This window comes from Triplophysa dalaica, chromosome 3 (genome assembly GCF_015846415.1).
Source record: "Triplophysa dalaica isolate WHDGS20190420 chromosome 3, ASM1584641v1, whole genome shotgun sequence".
NCBI classification, from domain to species: domain Eukaryota; kingdom Metazoa; phylum Chordata; class Actinopteri; order Cypriniformes; family Nemacheilidae; genus Triplophysa; species Triplophysa dalaica.
Window position 1 is genome coordinate 16,337,061 of NC_079544.1, and position 21,081 is coordinate 16,358,141.

The 21,081-nt window shown below is 36.5% G+C and overlaps 3 protein-coding genes across 4 annotated transcripts; 1 reads left to right on the forward strand and 2 right to left on the reverse strand.

Annotated features, from left to right (window-relative positions):
- The first annotated feature begins 451 nt into the window (after positions 1-451).
- On the forward strand, positions 452-5,973 carry usp14 (ubiquitin specific peptidase 14 (tRNA-guanine transglycosylase)). The gene is made up of 16 exons (XM_056743036.1): positions 452-613; positions 1,880-2,025; positions 2,118-2,150; positions 2,238-2,342; positions 2,468-2,571; positions 2,669-2,727; positions 3,229-3,359; positions 3,463-3,543; positions 3,706-3,788; positions 4,003-4,117; positions 4,207-4,272; positions 4,364-4,456; positions 4,531-4,662; positions 4,749-4,809; positions 4,907-5,014; positions 5,164-5,973. Exons 1-16 carry the CDS (start codon positions 598-600, stop codon positions 5,298-5,300), a joined length of 1,470 nt encoding a protein of 489 aa, XP_056599014.1. The 5' UTR covers positions 452-597; the 3' UTR covers positions 5,301-5,973.
- A 34-nt stretch (positions 5,974-6,007) lies between these two features.
- thoc1 (THO complex 1) lies at positions 6,008-11,056 on the reverse strand. The gene is made up of 21 exons (XM_056743029.1): positions 10,970-11,056; positions 10,658-10,731; positions 10,449-10,509; positions 10,252-10,321; positions 9,985-10,103; positions 9,857-9,905; positions 9,569-9,664; positions 9,403-9,485; positions 9,202-9,275; positions 8,963-9,071; positions 8,746-8,880; positions 8,561-8,661; positions 8,400-8,469; positions 8,254-8,304; positions 7,501-7,571; positions 7,280-7,375; positions 7,103-7,168; positions 6,933-7,016; positions 6,703-6,850; positions 6,533-6,617; positions 6,008-6,414 (listed from the first exon to the last, which is right to left on the reverse strand). The coding sequence occupies exons 1-21, from the start codon at positions 11,018-11,020 to the stop codon at positions 6,137-6,139; spliced, it is 1,971 nt and encodes a 656-aa protein (XP_056599007.1). The 5' UTR covers positions 11,021-11,056; the 3' UTR covers positions 6,008-6,136.
- A 575-nt stretch (positions 11,057-11,631) lies between these two features.
- Positions 11,632-17,842, reverse strand: aqp1a.2 (aquaporin 1a (Colton blood group), tandem duplicate 2). 2 transcript variants are annotated; one of them, XM_056743056.1, is made up of 5 exons: positions 17,469-17,842; positions 16,250-16,414; positions 16,060-16,140; positions 15,640-15,814; positions 11,632-12,241 (listed from the first exon to the last, which is right to left on the reverse strand). In XM_056743056.1, the coding sequence occupies exons 1-5, from the start codon at positions 17,832-17,834 to the stop codon at positions 12,222-12,224; spliced, it is 807 nt and encodes a 268-aa protein (XP_056599034.1). In that variant the 5' UTR covers positions 17,835-17,842; the 3' UTR covers positions 11,632-12,221. The 2 variants fall into 2 exon arrangements, with proteins under 2 accessions (XP_056599034.1, XP_056599033.1); XM_056743055.1 differs by having other exon boundaries at positions 15,605-15,814.
- Between the last annotated feature and the right edge of the window lie 3,239 nt (positions 17,843-21,081).

Below are 21,081 nucleotides of genomic sequence, written 5' to 3' on the forward strand. Positions count from 1 at the left end.
CAAACGGCAATTCAAAATTTGTCAAATCCTACTATGGGACGTTTGAGCTAATGAATATTAAACAGAATGTTACGTTACTTACTTATTTTTCCAATGGCGTCATTTCACATAATAAATATTCAGAGTAACATTAACCCTTCATTTTTTGTTCGTTTGAAGTGAAAGCATTAATTGTTCAGCTATTGTTAAAATCATTACATATACTTTACATCGGCAGTTCATAACCTGTCTGTCATCCTCCATTTTCCGCGCTTATTTACTTACTTTCAAGCCATCAGAATTGGATGTTAACGAACTACGCAAAAGTCACATTTGCATATTTTTGGTTCATAAACAAAGCTTTGGTCTATGTGAAGGTAACCGCAACGTCTGGGGGAACAAATTAATATTCACGAGCAAATCCTTCCTCATAGTAATTTTGCCTCAGGTTTACATAGTCGCTCGCCGAGCCCATTGATCCGTCGTTCAGCATGCAGTTGCAGCGTCATTGTGGGCCACCGTTTGAATGAAGTTAGGAGACATACAAATCTTCCACATCTCGATTTACACCCGGCCTCTGAAACTCCTAAGCTTTATTAAGGACAAACGAACAGAACGATGCCCGTATTTACAGGTTTGTTTACCTTTTCCCAAATCTCAGCTTGCCTTTAAAAGTTAAGAGATGTGTGCAAGGAGGCTTCGCAGTTAGCACGATAAAGTAACGTTAGCTTCAGGCCCCAATGGCTGTTTTTTCTTTGATAATATAGTAGAAAGCTGCTAAGAAAATTGCAAAACTGCTGTAGCGAGCTTTTGTTGTGCTGTTTATTTAGGGGACAGCTGTGTTTTATGTGGATATTTATAATGCGTGGATCATAAAGTGTCAGACTTTTACATCAGTGATACAGCATGTTAGCTTGTCGGCTAAGCAGCTCACAATTTGTTAAACTGTCTTTTAAAACTTTACAGGTCTTTTTATTTACAAATTACTTTCATCGCAAAAATACCAGTTATTTATGTTCCACACAGTGTATTACTTAACAATGCAAACGTTTAAATTAATGATATATAAATGAGTTACGGTGCGAAGTTTAGCCTGTCATGCTATAACCTGTCAAATAACATATTTATTAATGAACCAAACAGGAAATATTATTATCTTAAGATATTTAAAGGGTTAAGGCCAGCTCGTTTACATGAAGGATAAATTGTCTAACGTTATATAGTTTTATCGAAGAGTTTTGATTTGAGGACCAACTGATGGTTTTAGCTAACTTGCTAAATGGCAGGTGCCTTAACTTTACTAGTTAATTTCAGATTTACAGATCCTTAGAAAGCTGTATTAATTTCTGTATTACAGCATTCAAATATTTTATAGAAATAATTTGTAGCCAAATGTCTGGATAGATTGTATGATAATTCTATAATATCTGTCAATATCAGATCTCAAACAAATAAATACAATCGTTAAAGTAAAAATCGGTGTCATCATTTGCTCACCCTTGTGATGTTCCAATTCAAATCCATCATTTTTATGAAATAAGCGAAGATGTGCACAAATTAATTTTGTTGACATTAAATGGGGCTGAAAAACCCCAAATGGCAAAAAGTTCTGTATTTAAGTCTTCCTCAGTCATACTATTTGTGTAAAGAACAGACAAAAGTGTCTTCTGCTATAGATCTCACACATTCAAACTTGCTTCATCATGATACATTCAAGAACCAAAGACTTTCATGCATCATCAAATATATTAGAGTTTAATAGATTTTTGGGTGTCCTTTAGAAGGAAAATAATACAGGCTTGAACGACAAGTAGGCAAGTATATGCTGACAGAAATGCCCCTTTGGGGTTTAAAACTTTTTAAACTACACTTTTGCTTATCTGTTGCTGTGCTTTTTTAGTGAATGTGAAATGGGGAAAGGAGAAGTTTGATGCGGTGGAGTTGAACACAGAAGAGCCGCCCATGGTGTTCAAAGCCCAGCTGTTTGCTCTGACGGGGGTTCAGCCAGAGAGACAGAAAGTCATGGTGAAAGGAGGAACACTGAAGGTAACAGCTATGATAGGTTATTGAAAGTACTCCTCGTTGTTGTCCTCAATGTAAAAATGCAGGTGTGTGACCTTTTTTATTTTCATTACCAGGATGATGAGTGGGGAAATATCAAGTTGAAAAATGTAAGTCATCATTTGTGAGTGGCATTTCATTTTGACTTGCACTGTGATTTTTTTCGAGCAGAATTTATATTTTTCTCATTTATGTAGGGGATGACCCTTCTAATGATGGGCTCTGCTGATGCTCTGCCCGAGGAGCCTGTAGTACGGCCCATGTTTGTAGAGGACATGACAGAGGAGCAGCTCGCATCTGCTGTAAGTTTTCTGCTTTGGATCAGAATGATCTGGTAATCAGGAATCATTGGTCCTGGAGGTCTTCATGTTTAACCTTAAAGTTAAATTCCTCTGAAAATAACATTTCTCCAATTTCTCATGTTCAGATGGAGTTGCCATGTGGATTGACAAATTTGGGCAATACGTGCTACATGAACGCAACTGTGCAGTGTCTGCGTTCTGTGCCTGAGCTAAAAATTGCTCTCAGGGGGTACGTTGTTCGCTTCATATTAAGTTCAGTTTAATATCAGGCTCAACATTGTCTTTGGTGTAAGAAACTTTTTGTTCTGTTTTACCTCCACCTGTAGGTACTCTGGTGCCTTGCGTTCCTCTGGAGCTAACGCCCCTCCTCAGTACATCACAGCAGGTGAGATCACTGACTGTACCTTATTTTTGGACCTAGTAGACTTGGATCTGGGGCGGTATTACAGAAACTCATGATCTTAAAGGGACAGTTCACCCAAAAATGAAAATTCTTTCATCATTTGCTCAACCTCAGGTTGTTTCAAACCTGTCTAAATTCATTGTTCTGCTGAACACAAACGAAGGTATTTGAAAGAATGTTAGTAGCCAAACATATTTCATCCCCCATTTACCATCATAGTAGGGAAAATATATACTATTGGAGTCAATGGGGGATGATATCTGTCTAACTGGTTGTTTCACAAAGTTTAAATCAACATGATTACTTAACTGATAAGATTCTGATTTAGTACATTTCTGTTATAAATACACTGTACTTTATACCTGCTCAAGATGCATAAAGACTGGTGGGGTGGCAATAGTTCTTGCTTCAGCTAGTGTTTTCCACATATTTGATCAAGTACTTGATATTCCACATATTAAATCAAGTATTTGATTTTTTCAGCGATGCGTGATTTGTTCGAGTCCATGGACAAGACCTCCTCAAGCATTCCACCCATCATTCTGCTGCAGTTTCTGCATATGGCCTTCCCACAGTTTGCAGAGAAAGGAGACCAGGGCCAGTACCTCCAGCAGGTCAGGGTGCAAACTAATAGACATATGAAGTCCAATTTGAGCCAATTAGTTCCATTATTTATTTATTTATTTATTTATTTATTTATCTTTTTTTATTTCCCAGGATGCCAACGAGTGCTGGGTTCAGGTAATGCGGGTCCTTCAGCAGAAATTAGATCCTGAAGAACAAGAAACTCCAATGGAGGCAAGAATGCTTTGTTTACAAATGATTCGATTTTTTTTTAAATCATTTTATTATTATTTTTCAAAGCAGGAGGAGTATTCACTTCAAAATTAACCCCAAAATTAATTGAGGTGAACTATTCCTAAATTGACAGTTTCTATACTTTTTATTTGTCTTTTACAGGCTGACGGTGATAATGCAGCTGCTGCCGCCACAAAAAAGAAAAACTTTATTGATCAGTATTTTGGTGTTGAATTTGAAACTACGTATCCTTTTCAATAGTTCCCATTCACACCAACTTTACCAAAACATGCAAATTTCGGTTTATATGAATATTCAAACCATCTATTCTTTTTATGGAAAAAAATGTAATTTAAAAACAAAGATATATTTTGGGGTGGACTATACCTTTAGCTGGTCCTTCAGATCTCATAGACATAACCATGTGTGTGTTGAGATCCTTTACCTGTATGTGTTTAGTATGAAGTGCACGGAGTCAGAGGATGAAGAACCGACCAAAGGCTCCGAGAGCCAACTGCAACTTAGTTGCTTTATCAACCAGGAAGTCAAATATCTCGCCACTGGACTCCGATTGGTGAGTGAAAATCAGTCAATCACTCCTCACAAGAAGTACCTCTGCTACTCACTGTCCCTTTTAAACTTGTCCTTTCTGTCACATTCTAGAGGCTACAAGAGGACATCACGAAGCTCTCCCCTACTTTACAAAGAAATGCTCACTATATAAAATCGGTATGATTTTATCTTGACTGGCAGTGAAGTATGTCATGTTTTAGACAAATGGTAAAATAAACAGTCCCTCGTTTTTTTTTCTCTGTTTCAGTCCAAAATTAGACGTCTCCCAGCATACCTGACAGTTCAGATGGTCCGGTTCTACTACAAAGAAAAAGAATCTGTTAACGCCAAAGTCCTTAAGGTGGGTGTGGTTTTGTACGTGATGTCTGTATTCTGATTTGGACACCTACATATTATTTGTTTTGCTGTACTTAGGATGTCAAATTCCCTCTCATGCTGGATGTTTACGAACTGTGCACTTCTGAACTTCAAGAGAAAATGGTTTCACTGAGGTCAAAGTTCAAGGAGATTGAGGATAAGAAACTTGAAATGCAGCAGGAGCCAAAAGCAAGTACCCTGAAATGCCTTTATTAAAAATATATAAAAGGTCCAATTGTGAATGTACAGGTTTTATTGTGTTTCTCATGAATCAGGTGGATCAGAAGGTTTTTACACCCAAAGAAACAAAATATGAACCTTTCTGCTTTTCTGATGGTATGTACACTGTGCTAAATGCCAGATCCATTCTCTTTAACAATGCTTGGAATTTATTTTCCAAGTGAGTTTAAACTACAGCCTTTTTTATCTGCAGACTTGGGCTCCAACAATAGCGGTTACTATGATCTGCAGGCAGTTCTGACACATCAGGGTCGATCCAGTTCATCTGGCCACTACGTCGCCTGGGTTAAAAGAAAAGAAGGTAATCTTTTCCTTTCACGCTTTTGAATGGCCTTCAATAAAGATGGTTTAACAAAACCAGAACTTCATTTTTTTTTTCTTGAAGACATTTCATTTGGAGTGTATTAATGTTGTAAAACATGAATTGATTTTTCACTGTCTTTTGAACAGATGAATGGGTGAAGTTTGATGACGATAAGGTTAGCGTGGTGTCCCCCGAGGACATCCTGAAGCTGTCCGGAGGTGGCGACTGGCATATAGCATACGTACTCCTCTACGGCCCACGACGTCTGGAAATACTTGTGTAACAGCGGTTCAGATTAAAACTAAAATCATACGTAATTGCCATTTCCGAGCACTGTCTGTATAGATGTGCAATAAATCCTGGTGTCTTTAAAAACCTGACCTTAATATTTTCTGAACTTTTCATGCATCAACATGAGCGGCATGTCATTTAAGGGTGTTTCACCCCCCTTCTGCGGATGGTAGATTTGCCGGACCTGATCTTTGTTTGGACTTTGAGCAATTCTTTTCTAAATGTTTTCTATTTGCATTGTATATTTTAAGCCTGTGGAAAGTTGTTCATGCTCATTATACAGTATCCATTGCAGTTATTACTAGAAATATGTAGTAAATCAATTTAAAAAAAGATGTTCTTGGCCACTTTTGTACCTGTAATTAATTTACATTAGGACGATTGTTTATGATAGTGGGTTTCTCACCCCAAAGAGAACAACGTTTACATTGTGTTGTATGATTGTAGGCCTGCTTTGAATATCAAAGGTGCGTTTTGTTACTAAAGCATTTTAGAGGATAGTTCATGATTCAAATATCACTCTTGTCCTCTAGCTACAGTGGAACATAAACCACCATAAACTCATATGTCCTGAAATACCCAAATACAATCACGTAAGAGCATCTCTGTAATAAGTTATTGACTGCAAGCTTTTCATAAACTGAAAAATAAACATGCCAATGAAACTTGTTTGTGATTTACAAATATAAAACTACTGGATTCATTTGGTTTCGACATTTATTTCAAAAAGTAAGAACATCACTGAAGAATACAGTTCATTGAAGTACAACAAAAACCATGTTATCAAGTTGTAAAATATCAAGGAGGTGCTGTGAAATAAGCAAACAGTTACGTTTCATTAAGGGCGTCTGTGATATTGCTGAAGCCTGCCGCATTGAGGGCTGTCACCAGGCTCTCCATTGTAGCTTGTGAGCCTTCTCGGTCCTGCCAGGCCACCAGCAGCATCTTTGCCTGCAGCTCCACATCCTCACTATCAGCCTCTATCACCCGGATCTCCTTCTCGCTCATTTCCAGATGGTCCGCCAGCATCTTCCACTGGGCTCCGAGCTTGGCGGCGATCTCATCCATCTGACTATTGGTCACGCCTTTGCTCTGAATGCTGGGACCTGGAGGAAGAACGTTATTAAGGAAAATGTCACATTTTCAGTCATTTTAAAATAAACGGGGTGCTTTCTCATGCCGAAACACATAACCAAATGCTAACCCAGGGATTCATGTACTCACTGTCATTGCTCTCTTTTAACAGGTTATCTCCATTCTCATCATCATCTTCCTCTCCTGTTTTTATCTCCTCAGATGGGAGGTCCTTCTATAAAATGAAAATCGAAAGAGCAAAACAATATCAGATAAATCATCTTCAAAGGCTTCTGATAATAAGATGGATGTGCACTCACAGGAAGCTCTTTGGCCAGTTTGATGACCATGTTTTCCAGATACTCCGCTAGACTTTTGAATTGCTGGTTGGTGGGCTGGAAGAAGTGAGGACTTCTCCTGGACAGCAGCCGTAAGGCTCGCCAGCCATAGTTTGAGTTGCGCACCACTCTGAGATGAGACAGTGAACAGAATTAATTCCAAGATCTGGGTCAGATGTGATATTGTTTTCAGTTTTGGTAAAAGTCTTTACTTGTACTCTTCCTCCACCATGTTTGTTGGATCGGCCTGTTCGATGGCTTCTTCAAAGAAATCCTCCAATGACGGCATGAACTCCCTTCAACCAATAGCAGATGAGTGTATTAATGCAAAACCTCTCTGACTAAAAGAATAAAGCCATCTGAGTGTTTATAAAACACAAACCTGTTGTCTGATTTGCAGGCCTCCATGTTATCTGGATTTAGATTCCAGAGCCTCGTGAGCTCCTCACTGTGAAGAATATCAGTAATGTGTAAAATGTTTATACACGGAATACGTGGTTAATTAAGTCTGCATTATGTCAAAAATACAAATGAGAGAATGGATGTTAATATATCTTACTTTCCCATGAGTATCTTACGATCAGGGCCTTTCCCCAGAAAGTCCTCTGGCGCTGCTCTCTTTCTGCTTGGCCGGATGGGTTTGGTCTCTGTCGGTCTGAGGGAAATAATTGGATATTCGGATATGAAACAGATCAGTCACGTTAATCCTTGACCAAAATGTATTTGTTACCATCAAAATTGCTATTGTAGCCTTGTACAGTTTATTTTTTTATGCAATACCTTTCTTTTACAAAACTTGGGCAGCCCTCATTCTTCCAAGAGTTCCAGTTTTCTTCTGAGTTCAGAATGTGCTGTCGATCATATTGTGGATAAAATCAGACATACGAATGACTAACTTTAAACAACCCTTCAAATAAATGTTACAAGAGATGTTTTTAAAACTTTTAAAGTCCATGTTTGTATTTGCTGTGGGCTTACCAACTATTAAATGAAAAACTACTTCAAGAAACAATTTACCCAAATTATATGAATTTACCCACCTCATCCGTGCTGTATATAAAGAAAATTATGAAAATATATATCAATGAACCATTCAAATAGGGTAACATGTTTTTAACTACGACAAAACAGATACGACATCTACTCTTGAGACACACAAGAACCAACGAGATTTGAGTGCTGCCATATTTAAATTTAGCATGCTGATCGGTATGTTTCCATAGATACACAATGCATCAATCACTAAATAAGCTCAAACTATTAATACATTTTTATAATTTTGTATCATTTTAAAATTTATGAACCCTCTGGAGTAACTTGGATTCCTGTAATGATAGATATATGTGCTTTTAGAAGCACATTTTAGATCCCAATGCATTTTACTTAAAAAAATTGCATTCATTAAGGAAAATCTGTCATATACAGCTGAGATGCCATAAATGCGAGTAAATTATGAAAACATTACTATAAATAAAATGATTATAAGTAGTTTCAAAACAAACTACTTGAATTCATCTTGCATCCCTCATTTACCTCAACCATAGATGCAAACTTGTCACCATCTGGAGGGGTTTCTCTTAGTAGCTTAAATAGAAAGAGAAACAGGTGAATTGTGATAAAAGGTTTGCCTACACATAATACAAGACAATGATGCTATAGACTAACGGACAGTAACAAACCTGATAGACAAGTTTGGTTGTGTCCTCAATCCACAAAGACTGGTCATCATTCAAAACACAACTGGAACTGCTATTGAAAAGAAAAAACAACCACCAGTAAAGGATTAAAGTCTCAGAACAACACAACGTAAAGAAATCTTTTATTTTACTGTGTCTCTGACCTCTTGAACTTGACCTGACCCTTGAGGTACTGGAAGAGAATAAGGTATTGAAGCAGAATGTGTCGTCTGAAATTGCTGTCACTCAGCTGAAGATCCATCAACTGCTCGAAGATGATGGGAATATGTTATCACCACGCAAATGTTCACAGCTACACTGATGTGAAGAACTTGTTCTAAACACCGACCTTCTCGCTGGTTAGAAACTTGGCGAAGTAGACATGCTCGCCTGCAGCAGTCCTCATCTCCTCCAGCTTTCTCTTAGATGCCTGCATGTCATCCAGTTTATAGCTCTTAAACACGGCTAGTGTCTCATCGGAGTACTGCAGAGAACAATAAGAAATTACATTAGCACGATTATCTCTGTTGGAAAAAGTTAAATGACAAACGTATGCTGATAAATACCTTAAGAAAAGTCATCCATGAGAATTTGTCGTAGCATTGAAGGGGGTTCCTAAAATAGTCCTGGAGTGTCCAGAACTTTCTGTACAGGTTGTAGTCAATAGGAATGGAACTATAAAAAAATGCAGACAACATTACGTTTAATTGATGGATTATTAATCATTCAAAAAGGATGCATATTCTATTGTTAGGACATTGCTATACTACTTCAAATATTTTAACAACACTTAAGGATCTCTCACCAGGATGGAGGTGCATCTTCATCACCCATCTCCCCTTCCTCTACTTCCATCCCATCCTCCTTCACTTCTGAATGCTAGAATAACAAAAGTTTCAAAGAAAAGAAAGACACAAGTATCTGTTTGGCACCAAATCCATTAATGCCGATATTTAGTTCACCCAAATCTACACCTGGTTTATTTATGCCAGTGTGATTTATTTACCGGCATTCCAAGTGTGCTCTCCTGTTCATTTTTGTTGAACACAGTAATGTTGTCCAGGTTGAATTGACTCTGTAAATTTAATCCTGATGACATAAACGATGACATCATGTCAGTTACAAAGAATAGTACTGCACCGAGGAAACCAAATGTGAAAAGAAAACCCTACCTGATTTTTCAGACAAAGGGAAGAGACGTGCTAAAAACAGCTGGATCCGTCCGCAAAATACTGTATTCTGTGTCTTAGAGAGTCTTCTGAGGAGATCTGTAGTGCAAGAGTACCTATGTCAGGCTACTAGATTTCACATATTCATATCAGCGTATTATACTTCAAACTTAGTATTATACTGTAGTATTATATCTTAAACCGTAATTCAAGAAGAACAGAAAAGATGACAGAAAATACAAAATCTTATAAAATCCCATTAATGCTAAAGGAACAAAAATCATAACTCACCATTACACATTCTTAACAAGTAGTTTTTACCCGCAGAGTAGAAAGTATTCTGTAAACATGAAAGAGCTGTTAATAGTATTCCTTATATCTGACCTCCATCTGCTAAACAACTATCAATTTAAACTCACAGACTTCCATGTAGAGACTTTTTCTTCGACAAAGCAGAATATTTTGTCACATTGGTCCAGTGGAAGACAGTCCAGAACGTCACCAAGCAATAGAAACGGAGAGGTAGCAGAGCAGATGCCTGTGTGGGTAAATGAAGGTAAATCAATCTACGCAGAAACATCAGTGATATTCAAATGGTTTCTCACACATGCTACATGTACAGTAGGACACAAGAAAAATCATTGATTACAGATGTGAGGAAGCAGATCATATCTAGTACTACATACCTTCAGTCACACACTCAATACTGATGAAGATCAGAGAAAGGAAATCCTCAACACTCACTTTCTGCTGCACCTGGAAAATAATGAAAAGCATAATGTTTTCTCCAACCTTGGCATTGCAAGTACTGATCTACACAAACATCTCAGTCTCAAAAAGATAAGCAGCCGATTACATCAGTAAATGTACATTATGGACTTACTATCTGGTCTTCAAGGACTCCACGTAGAGCCTGATCAAGAGTGCTTTTCTTCTCTGTTTCACTGTGAACAATCCAATGACAATACACGGATCTCAATAGCAGTACATACAAACTTATTCAAATCGGATAACAATCACTCATGCAAATACACAAGAATAACTCTCATATTTGAACCCACAAAAAAAAACAACAACAGCTAAGGTTCTTACTTTCCATGCAGATGACTGAAAGCGCTTGTCAGGGGTTTACAGTTCCTGAGATCCACAGCACTTTTGGTGGCAGCCTGCAGAACATAGAGATTGATTCAGGTTACAAACTACAACAACAAATAGGTCGAAGGTAGAAATGTGATTTCTTTTCGATAGGGTATCGGTATCGCAGAGATGAGTTACTATGGTAATACCATGGATTTTGTATCTGCCGTGTTACCATATTATTTAGTACAAATATACATATAATACACAGATAAATAAACACATATATCGGTAACTAATCGTTATTATATATGGTTAATCGTTTACCGTAAATTTATCTCTGGCCTCGGTAAAGTTAAATTGGATCGGCGGCGACATCTTTACTGGCGCTTTGTCCGTCTGACCCCTGATAGATTCAACTTCCGGTTCACGTTAAGTATCCGCGAATTCAGACGTTTTTATGAATTGTCCAGCAGATGGCAGTCACGTGCCTTTGCATTTTCTCTAACAAACAAATGACATGCTAGAATGAAACTGTCACCACAATACAATTTTGTAATTACCTCTGCTATCATTTAAAATAAATAGGTAATAAATAAGTAAATAGTCTAAAACAGTGGTTCTCAAACTGGAGTTGTGAGGCACATGTGCAGAATTGAGACCCAATTCTGTTGAATCAAACATCAGTGAAATATGACGACTACAAAATGTATGTTCATGCATTGTGTGACGTAACATGTTTGATCATATTTTATACTTAAAATGTGAAATATGAGGTTGAATTTAGTGTAAAATATAAATACACAAAATAAGTACAATCTAAAAATGATAAATGAAGTAACATGTGTTTTTAAGAAGGTTATATTTACATGGGATTTATTGATCAATAAATGAACCAGACATTCATATTTTTGCTGTCTGATCACATGTGGATCAGAAAAAAGTCATAAGCACATCTAAAGTCTACATTTCATGCTCTTGTTAAATCACATATGATCAGGACAAAACTAATAAATGTGGACAATAGCTCATTAAACAATAAGAATTCATTTGTACATTCTTTTATTTATTGCAATCCATTAGCCTGACAAAATGAATGAAAATATCCTGTGTGTTGGGATGATGATGAATGTGAACGTTGAACCCTGCAGCTGCACAATGAGCTTATTTCAGTTTCATCAGATGCTTATTGAATTGTGTTTTAATTTTACACAAGAGTTGCTTACACACAAATTAAAGCATACGTCAGCAGACAGAGTGGCAGAATAACATAGTAAAATCCTAGACTGTCAAAGCATGACGTATATCCATTCATCAGCTGAAGGTCAAGTCAAGCTACTAACTGTGATAAAATCATCGCTGGCCTTCCTTTCCTTCCTTTCTTCCTTTATTTGTTTGTTTGTTTAAGGCAAGACAATGGTTTCAAGAGGTTTGATATTCAGCTTACAAACAACATAATGATAATTAGCTTTAAATGTCCGATCAGTAAGAGTAAATTGATTTTATTATAAAGTGGATTCCCATCAAAACAATGCATCAGTATCCTGTAGAATTAGCTTCTGGGTGCTATAATCTCTACTCACTCATCTCCCAGAACACCTGCAACACAAAAACACACAAATACACTATCAGTGCTCACCAAATGTACACTGCTTTTCACGTTTTTTTGTTGATTTAATGCATGTTTTATTTTACATTTTGTTTCTGTAAAAACCTGACAAGTAATGTAAAATATATGTCAAGTAAATATGTTTCATAAAACAATTAGGATCATACACCAATGGTCAAATGTTTAGGGTCGCTCAATTAGAAGGCTTCTCATGATTTCTCATGATTTAAATCTTTTTTTGTAAACAAAGATTTTATTGTGCCATTTTTATATATAAAGTAAATGGGGAGCATTTTTTGGGTGAACTATTCCTTTAAGTCTTATTTTTACGAAGGAAAAGCAGCCAACAAGAACCATACATATCTGGGAACTCCTTCAATACTTTTAAAAAGCACCATGGGGCCATAAAGCACCTGTTGACAAAGTCCTTAGATTGCACTTTTACAATTATTGGGAAAAGGTGGCTACTATGAAGATATATCTTATACAATAAGGTATTTTTTATTATCCCTGTTGAAAAAAACAACATATACCGGTTTTGAAGTAAGCTGGTCATTTGATGGTTCAAGCTGGTTATGTGCTGGTTTAAACTTGAACTAAGATGGTCATGTGCTGGTTTAAACTGGTTATGAGGTAGTCTGCTGGTTAAAGCTGATCCTGAGCTGGTTTAACCAGCACAGGATCAGTTTAAACCAGCACATGGCCAGCTTAAACCAGCACATTGCCAGCTTAAACCAGCACATGGCCATCTTAAACCAGTTCAAACCAGCTACCGTGCTTCAAAACTTACCTAAACAGCATATGCTGTATTATTTCAACAGGGATAACTTGCAAATATAACAAAATATTTTATCTTTGTTTTTGGGATAAAGCTATGCCCTAGACATGTATTTTGGAGATTCATCCAAAACCTTATGTTCATTATTAAATACAAGACATTCGTAAACATTTATCAAATTATATTCATTTCTATCATGGTGGTGCTATTTTGTCCTTTATCAATGTCAGCTCTTTAAATTTGGCTTGTAAAAAGTATTTGTGAAGCTATTGCAGGTTTGTTTGTTTTAACCCCATCAGCACAATGTGAGGAAACTGATAACTGAACTTTTGGGTGTTACAGTTCTGTCACTCGATAAATTTCTGTCAAAAGCGTCACCCCACCCACAGTCAAGACATCAAGACAAGCTCCGTTCTCTTTGCGTGTGGTTAGCATGGGACAGCCAGGCGAAGTCAAGAGCTCTTAAGATAGTTTACTTAATATGGTTGTTTTACATTCTTCCATTCTCACTATCATTGCTCCTGAATCCCTGCCGAGAAGTGATGCAAAGCAGAGGGGAGTGAAAGTTTGATACTGGATAGAGTGATCACCCCTCATAGACTATGATTCATGGTGGATATTACGAATACGACACAGAGTTCCATTTTTAACCATTTGGGAGAAAATACAGAGAGCAATGACATAAACCTTAATGTATGTATTTAAAAAATATAAAGTTCAAGGAAAAATGTATCCAATAGAGATCGATCAAGCATTCTCGAAGCAGCACTTGTTTAAAAAAATGTTACAAATGAATAAATTTGATTAGATTTAAAGATTTCATGAAGAAAATGAGCAGTGCTTTTTTATCAAAAACTCCATGATGTTTTGGGGGGTTGCCGGAGCGTTCTGCTAGGTGGTTGTTTAAAGGGAGAGTTCACACAAAAATTTAAGTCTTTCAACATTTACTCAACCTCATGGCTTTCCAAACCTGTTTTACTTTCATTCTTCTTCAGAACACAAAAGAAGATATTTTGTAGAAGATGGTTAACTAACAACATTAGACCCCATTTAATTTCATTGTGTGGACACAAAACCAGACAAAATTTTATTTTGTGTTCTACAGAAGAAAGAGTCATACTATAAACAGGTTTTGAATGACATGATAGAGAATAAAAGTTTACAGAATTTTTATTTTGGGGGAACTATATCCTTTTAATGGCCCTGGTCAAATGGGACCACCCTTAAGATATTTTGGAATATAAACTGTCATTTACATAACCCTTCTTTAATTTCTGTCTAAAGGGAGTTTGTCTGTTAAAAAGGGAGTTTTGTCTGCATGACAAAAATCTAAGTTTGGACAAATCTATACAAACTCCTAAATGTGAGGTATCATTCACATACAGTAAGTTCAAAACCTACAGCTAGAGTTTGTTCAAATCCTAGGTTCTAGACACATTATATTTTTCTCTAACTCCTCTCCAACAACTTTCACATTATTGGAAACAGGGTTTATTTGTTTTCTATACGATTCATAATTTCAGGCTACTCTCAGTGCTTTTCAGTCAAAAACTGTCCAATTCATCCGATAAAGCAGATGTGTTTCTCCTATAGTATACTTTAGTAAGTACTTTAGTCACTGTACATTCTATTTCAAGAAATAAATTCAAGACTAAAGTAGGAAACTACTTACTTTATACGACTACATAGACTACAACCACTTTGTGTTTCATTTTGCCTCTTAATTCTTTAGACAAATAAAAAAGAGTAAATGCACTAATCCTCATAGGCTTCCAAAGGACGTTATGATTATCATTAGTATACTTGCCAGAAAATTTCAACCATTGAACTTAAAACTCTTTACATCCCCCTGTATTCTGATGTATTTGGGAAGGGTCACTTATTTTTCAGTGACATTTGAAAAGGCGCTAAAGATTGATGCTCAAATCTCACAGGGCAAAAGCTCTATCCAAAGATGATTAATAGCAGTTACATAACAGGTCTAAGAGTAGCGTACGTTAAAAAACGATCTATGAAAGTGGTTTCATGCATACAATGCCTCTGATGGTGCCAAAAAGGATACGAAATCCTCCCTTTCAAAATGTGCCAATGAATACAAATATGTTGCATATAGTACAAAGCTAACAGCCGAAGACATTAGGGTCATGACATTGGCTAGAAGCCATCTTTGTTAAATAATCTGTAACTCGCGGCAAGGAACAAGTTGCTGACTGGTGTGACAGCTTTAGTAGCAGTTATAGAGTCTGGAGGTGATACAGAAGTTGACATCAGCTCGGTTTGGCGGTTCTTGTTAACTGCTTTGCAGAAGTGTTGATAGTATTTGTTCTTGAATTTGTAAAACATCATAGCTACATGCAGCAAATCCTTTAAACCTAAGTAACCAGATCAATACGAATAATATTTCTACACAGAGTAAACTTCAGAAGGTAAAATAAAAGAACGGACATAAAAAGAGTTGACGGGAAAAAAAATCTGATAAGGTAAAGCTATTTTAATGTATCTCTATCAACCAGTATGTACACAACAAAATAAAAATAAATTGTGACAGCTGTCAAAAAAGGGTGTGAGTATTTACAAGACTCATCACATGTCATGGTCTGGGCCACTGACCAGAACCAGATCTGGGGGTTCGGGGTTCGATTAGGGGTTCAGTCGCAGAGGATTCTGGTTCCGTGCCTTTCAGAACATTCATGCGCTTGCCAAAGCCCTCCTTCTTTGGGTACAGCAAGAAGTCGTAGACAAGGGCAGCAGCCACCCCTCCACACATGGGTGCAATCCAATATATCTAAAGCACAGAAATAATAATTACATTTCAGAAGTAAGAAAGCAGTTTGCATTTTAAATTCTACCGACTCCAAAAGAGATTGATTAACTTAAATAAAACAAGGGTTACTAGTATGTTTCACAATTTTATAACAATTTTGATAATTTACCAGTGAAGTTTAGCAGAGGACACAACCAAATAAGCTTAGCTAAACATTTATATTGGCATTTACTCTCATTTTCATTCAAACAACAATCACGATTTACCCAGTGGTTTTTGAAGGCTTCAAGAATAACAGCTGGTCCGAAAGATCGAGCAGGATTGATGCCACACCCAGTGTAACTGATCTATACAAGGAATAGGAATAGAAAGTTAATCAAATTAGAGACTCAGTAAAGCATTAAGTCTATTGATATAAGTTTCTACATCATTGCTAAGAAAAAGTGGCACACTTACTGCAAACAGGTGTGCTAAACCGACCGACAGTCCGATGGCAAGAGGTGCAGAGCCCATTACATCAGTCCGACGTGTATCTGTTGTTGCCAGGACACAGAGGACCAGCTGCATTGTTGCAAAAAGCTCAATGGCAAATCCCTGACCCACTGATACACCAGAACTCAGCTATGAGAAAGAAAAATATATATTTTAATCGTTAAAAATGGTTCTGCATGATATATATGATGACTAGATACAGTCGTCAGAACAGTAAAATCAGACAAAAGAAAAGAAAAACAAGAATTGCAATTAAATGGCAATATTATGATTTGATATGCCATTGATCAAAGATGAAATCTCCTTATATGTTGTTAACTCTTTCATGTATTCCAGCAAAAAATTCCAAGGATGAGTTACTTTTAAAAAGTAAAAAAAATCAACGTTTTCACCATTATTGACAAAAAAATTATACAGTAAATTTAACACATTCAACTCACGTTGCAACATATGACAGAGTATATATAAAGCATGCTATTTCAACTTGAACCATTCAATATTATTTATATAAAGGGAATTATTATGGAGTATTAAATGGTTTCTCAGCTTTATTTAAACAGTTAATCTAGTAGCACAAAATAATTAACGAAACAGCAAAAAATTCAAACGCTAATATAAACCGTTTCATCAAACGCACACGCCTGGCCCGAGGTTACCTTCCAGTGTGTGTTTGCTTACAATATAATATTTTTTTTATATTTAATTTATAGTTTATTAATATGTTAATGTTTATAATTGTATTAAATTAAAACTACTCAACAGTTACAGATTCCTTGTAAAACAGTAAAAGATTTCCATCTATAAAACTTTTTAAATTAAAGTCACTTGGTTTCAAATGATATTACACTGATTTCTAGTGGCATTTTGTATAACTTATAAAATGAAGGTGAAATATGTTCAATTATTTTAATGAGTTACAGGAAAAACCTTATCGAAACATGACTAATTGGGCATATCATTTTTACAGTGCATGTGACAACATTAAAAAATAAAAATGCTTAGTTATTACATAAATACCGCCATTAATTGTATTAATGTAATTTATGCCAGTTTCAAATTATTTCTCCAAAACAAAGATACAAATCCACAAAAAACATTTCAATAATAAAATTTCTTTAAATTTGGGTGACTACTAGTCCCATGTTAGCGGTCATATCGGAATATTCTGCTGTAAGCAACTTACCGTATTGAGGCCCAGTGTGGTTTGAGGGTCCGGGCTAACTTTGAACATGATGCCACTTGCCAACACAGCCCCCACCATCTGGGCAATAATATACATGATGGCTCTGAAGAAGCTGATCTGACAGCTAACTAACAGTCCTAAAGTAACAGCTGGATTCAGGTGAGCTCCACTGATATGCCCTAAACTCTGTGCCAGTGTGGCGATCGCCAGACCAAAAGCTAAGGCGACTTTAACCTCTTGGTCAGGAAATCTGTTGTGTTTGTTACCGATTGCAGAGGCTATCCCAATAAAAATAAAAAGGGTCATCCCCACAAACTCTGCCAAAACTGCCCTCCAAAAAGACCAACTTTTTAGCTCTCGCGCCATTACGTGAATCGTTCCTTTCAGGCCTTTGAGCTAGTTAATGAAAATGCTGGCTAAGCTTGCACTTATAAACACTTTGTGAAGGGAAGCTGTCAGGAAACTGGTTTTAACAAAGAAACCACAACGACATTTAACTAGAAGTAGTTAATTGTCACAACTGCTGGATCTTTCAGTGGTTCTTTTTCTTTAAGGTTGGTTTCACATTTAGTGAAGAATTATTGGTACGATTGCATGTATATCAGCAGCGAAGCATACTGGAGTTCACATGAACCGTACCCCAGGTCTCCCTTATTAAAAGGACTCGGGTACAGTTCACGGGTGCGCACCAAAAGTGCTAATGTGAAACTGCCCGCCATTTCTTTTTTTACACTGTTGGCTTGACAAAAGCTTGTTGCAGTTATTGTGTGTTTGGTTGCATGCAAAGACCTGCATCAGCTCTGCACCCCCTGGTAAGGTGAAACTGTCATTTATTTACATTTTACATCACATTTAGGCATTTGGCAGACGCTTTTATCCAAAGCGACTTACATTGCTTTATCCCATACATTTATACATAGGTATTTGCAATCCCCTGGAATCAAATCCACAACCTTGCGTTGTTAACGCAATGCTCTTACCACTGAGCTACAGGAAAGCTGTAGCTCAGTGGTTTATTTACCTTTAGTAAAAGCCACACTTGCTGCATTACGTCACATTTCATCAGCAATATTTATTCTTCATCATTGTTTGCCTCCCTGAATTCCGCATTCAGATTTAAACAAAGGTTGTGTGAAAGTATCACATTTTAGTGGCAGGACACAAGACCCCCATGCAGTCGACCATTAAAATCTTTACATTTAGGAGACAGGATAAAGCGACCGCTCTGCCACACAAAAGATCCAACTAAATAGACCTGAGAAAGGAAAAACCTATTCTAGATGCTGTTTGGACAGCAGCAGTTGACAAAACAAACATCCTTTGGCATCTAAGTTTCCTGAAGATTGTAATCGCATCAAGACGACAGTTAAAGCCTGTGCCACTGATTTCTAAAACTAGTATTATTTATGTTCTAATCTATTTCATATGTATAAATATGATATAGGGCATAAAGCCTACTTACATGCCCCAAATTTACTTAAGTATTTTCTTAAAACCTTTAATTTTCATTAAAACCTTATGTTTTGTCACAGCTTGCTTATGGTGCAGAATTTGCGGGAATTATTAAAACACAAAAAGCATTTGATTTGAGTAAAAAGTAAGTCTGAAGGTTTGGAATCAAATTTTCACACACACAATATAAAAAGAAGACAAGAACTGGTGAGAAAGTAAACTTTCATGTACAGCTGGTAGGTGCCCTAGACCTGCAGATAACCCAGCGGTGATGAAGGAGAGCTTTTGACATCAAAAACTGATACATAACATACTATAATAACAACAACAAAACATAATAAAATATTTTTAGAAATATAATGTTTTATAGAAATATTGTAATAGCTTGCCAATACACATGTTTTTTTTATTTATTACTAACCCTTCAAAATGTGTCCTGTAAAGATAAAAGCTGACTTAAATATACCTTATATACCGCCAGGGGACGTAAAACACTTGGAAAAGCCATATTCACTAAATTTGTACCTGTATAAAGGCAAACAAATGCCACTTTAATGCCATAAAAGTTATCATTGATTTGAATTATAAGTGCATGTATGTATTTATTTACTTTGAGGTACGTCATTCAGGAACACAGGCTTACTACACAACCTTGGAACAATAAGAAATGAAACAGAGATGCGACATTCCTTAGGTGTGGAACAGGATACAGGGCAGGATAAGATGCACAAAAGGAGGGAGGTGGGCTTCCAGCCTTTATCCATGCGGTTGTAGTCAATGGTCCATTAAACATCATTAGCAACTTCAATACAGAAGCACAAGCCATCTTCACCTCTATTCAACATTTAGTCAATCCTTTTACTCTGAAATTGTATCATTCTCCTCAAGTTTAAAATATTGGCTTTTCACATCTCAGAGGGCAAATCGAAAAGTAAATCATTACCACGGCAAATAATATCTCAGACTGAGAAACCAGGACATGGAACTTAAGTCAACTTTAAAACTTTAGTGATAAGCTTTGACATATTTAGTATAATATTTATTGTTATTATATTAAATATTTGACATTAAATATCTATTCTCTGCACTTCTGAAAAACAACAACAAACCTTATCAAACATTCCTTTCAGTGGCTTTCTTATCTGTCATTATCATGATTCCATATTTGCATATCTGGCTGTTTAATATATGTGTTGACAAATATAAAGTAATGAACTCAAGATTGAGTACACGATGGCAGAAAATAAATCAAACCAGGATTGGACTCATGATCATGCTACAAACGCTGGGTTGTATTATGTGTTAACAAGACTTGAACAAGGACCAATCATACGACGAAAGCATGCAGAGGTTATTTTCACTTATCACAGCTCAGCTTAATTTGAATTTTTCAACAAAGACTTAATATGTGGAATGTATCAGTTAACATGGACCTGACATGGGGTGTTTTGTTTATGTAAAAAGGATATGATTGACATTTGTTATTCACATTATGATAGTTGTCTCAGAAGGTCAGCTTGTTGTTAAGTGCATCACTTTAATATTTGTATTTCTCTCTCCAATGCTTTGGTTTTTATGGACAGGTAGCATTAAAATGTACAGTATATTTCTGCTTACAGACATAACAGATCAAAGATAATTTGAGCTATTCTTTCCTATCATATACTGTCCTATTCTATATGTTAAACATGCATTTAAAATAAAATGTGTCTGTGTTTTCTAGCATTTACCACTTTTTTACGTCCGTGTGCTGATCTGTTTGTTCTAATTGGTCCACAAACATACCTGTTTGCTGGTCTTCCAAGCAACGATCCCTCTACCCTATAAAAGAGCCCTTCCGACTACCCTCTCCAGATCTCTGTCTTATGCCACATTGCTTGCCATGTTGTTTTGACTGCACAGTTTGTTGTAGCTGTACGTTACATTGTTAAACCTGCCCTGAGGAAAGAAAAATGAACATCAAATTGAGACATAAGGTTGAGTCTCCTGCTTCTCACATGTTTCTCCTGAGACAAAAAAAATAATCTTCCCATGTTTGTCTCACTGACATTTAGAAGCGATCTCCATAACATCTCACACTGTGCTCAGATTATTCTCCTTCAATATAGACTCTTGCATTCTGAGATTTATCTCCTCTAAAGTGTCATAAGAGATCTTCATA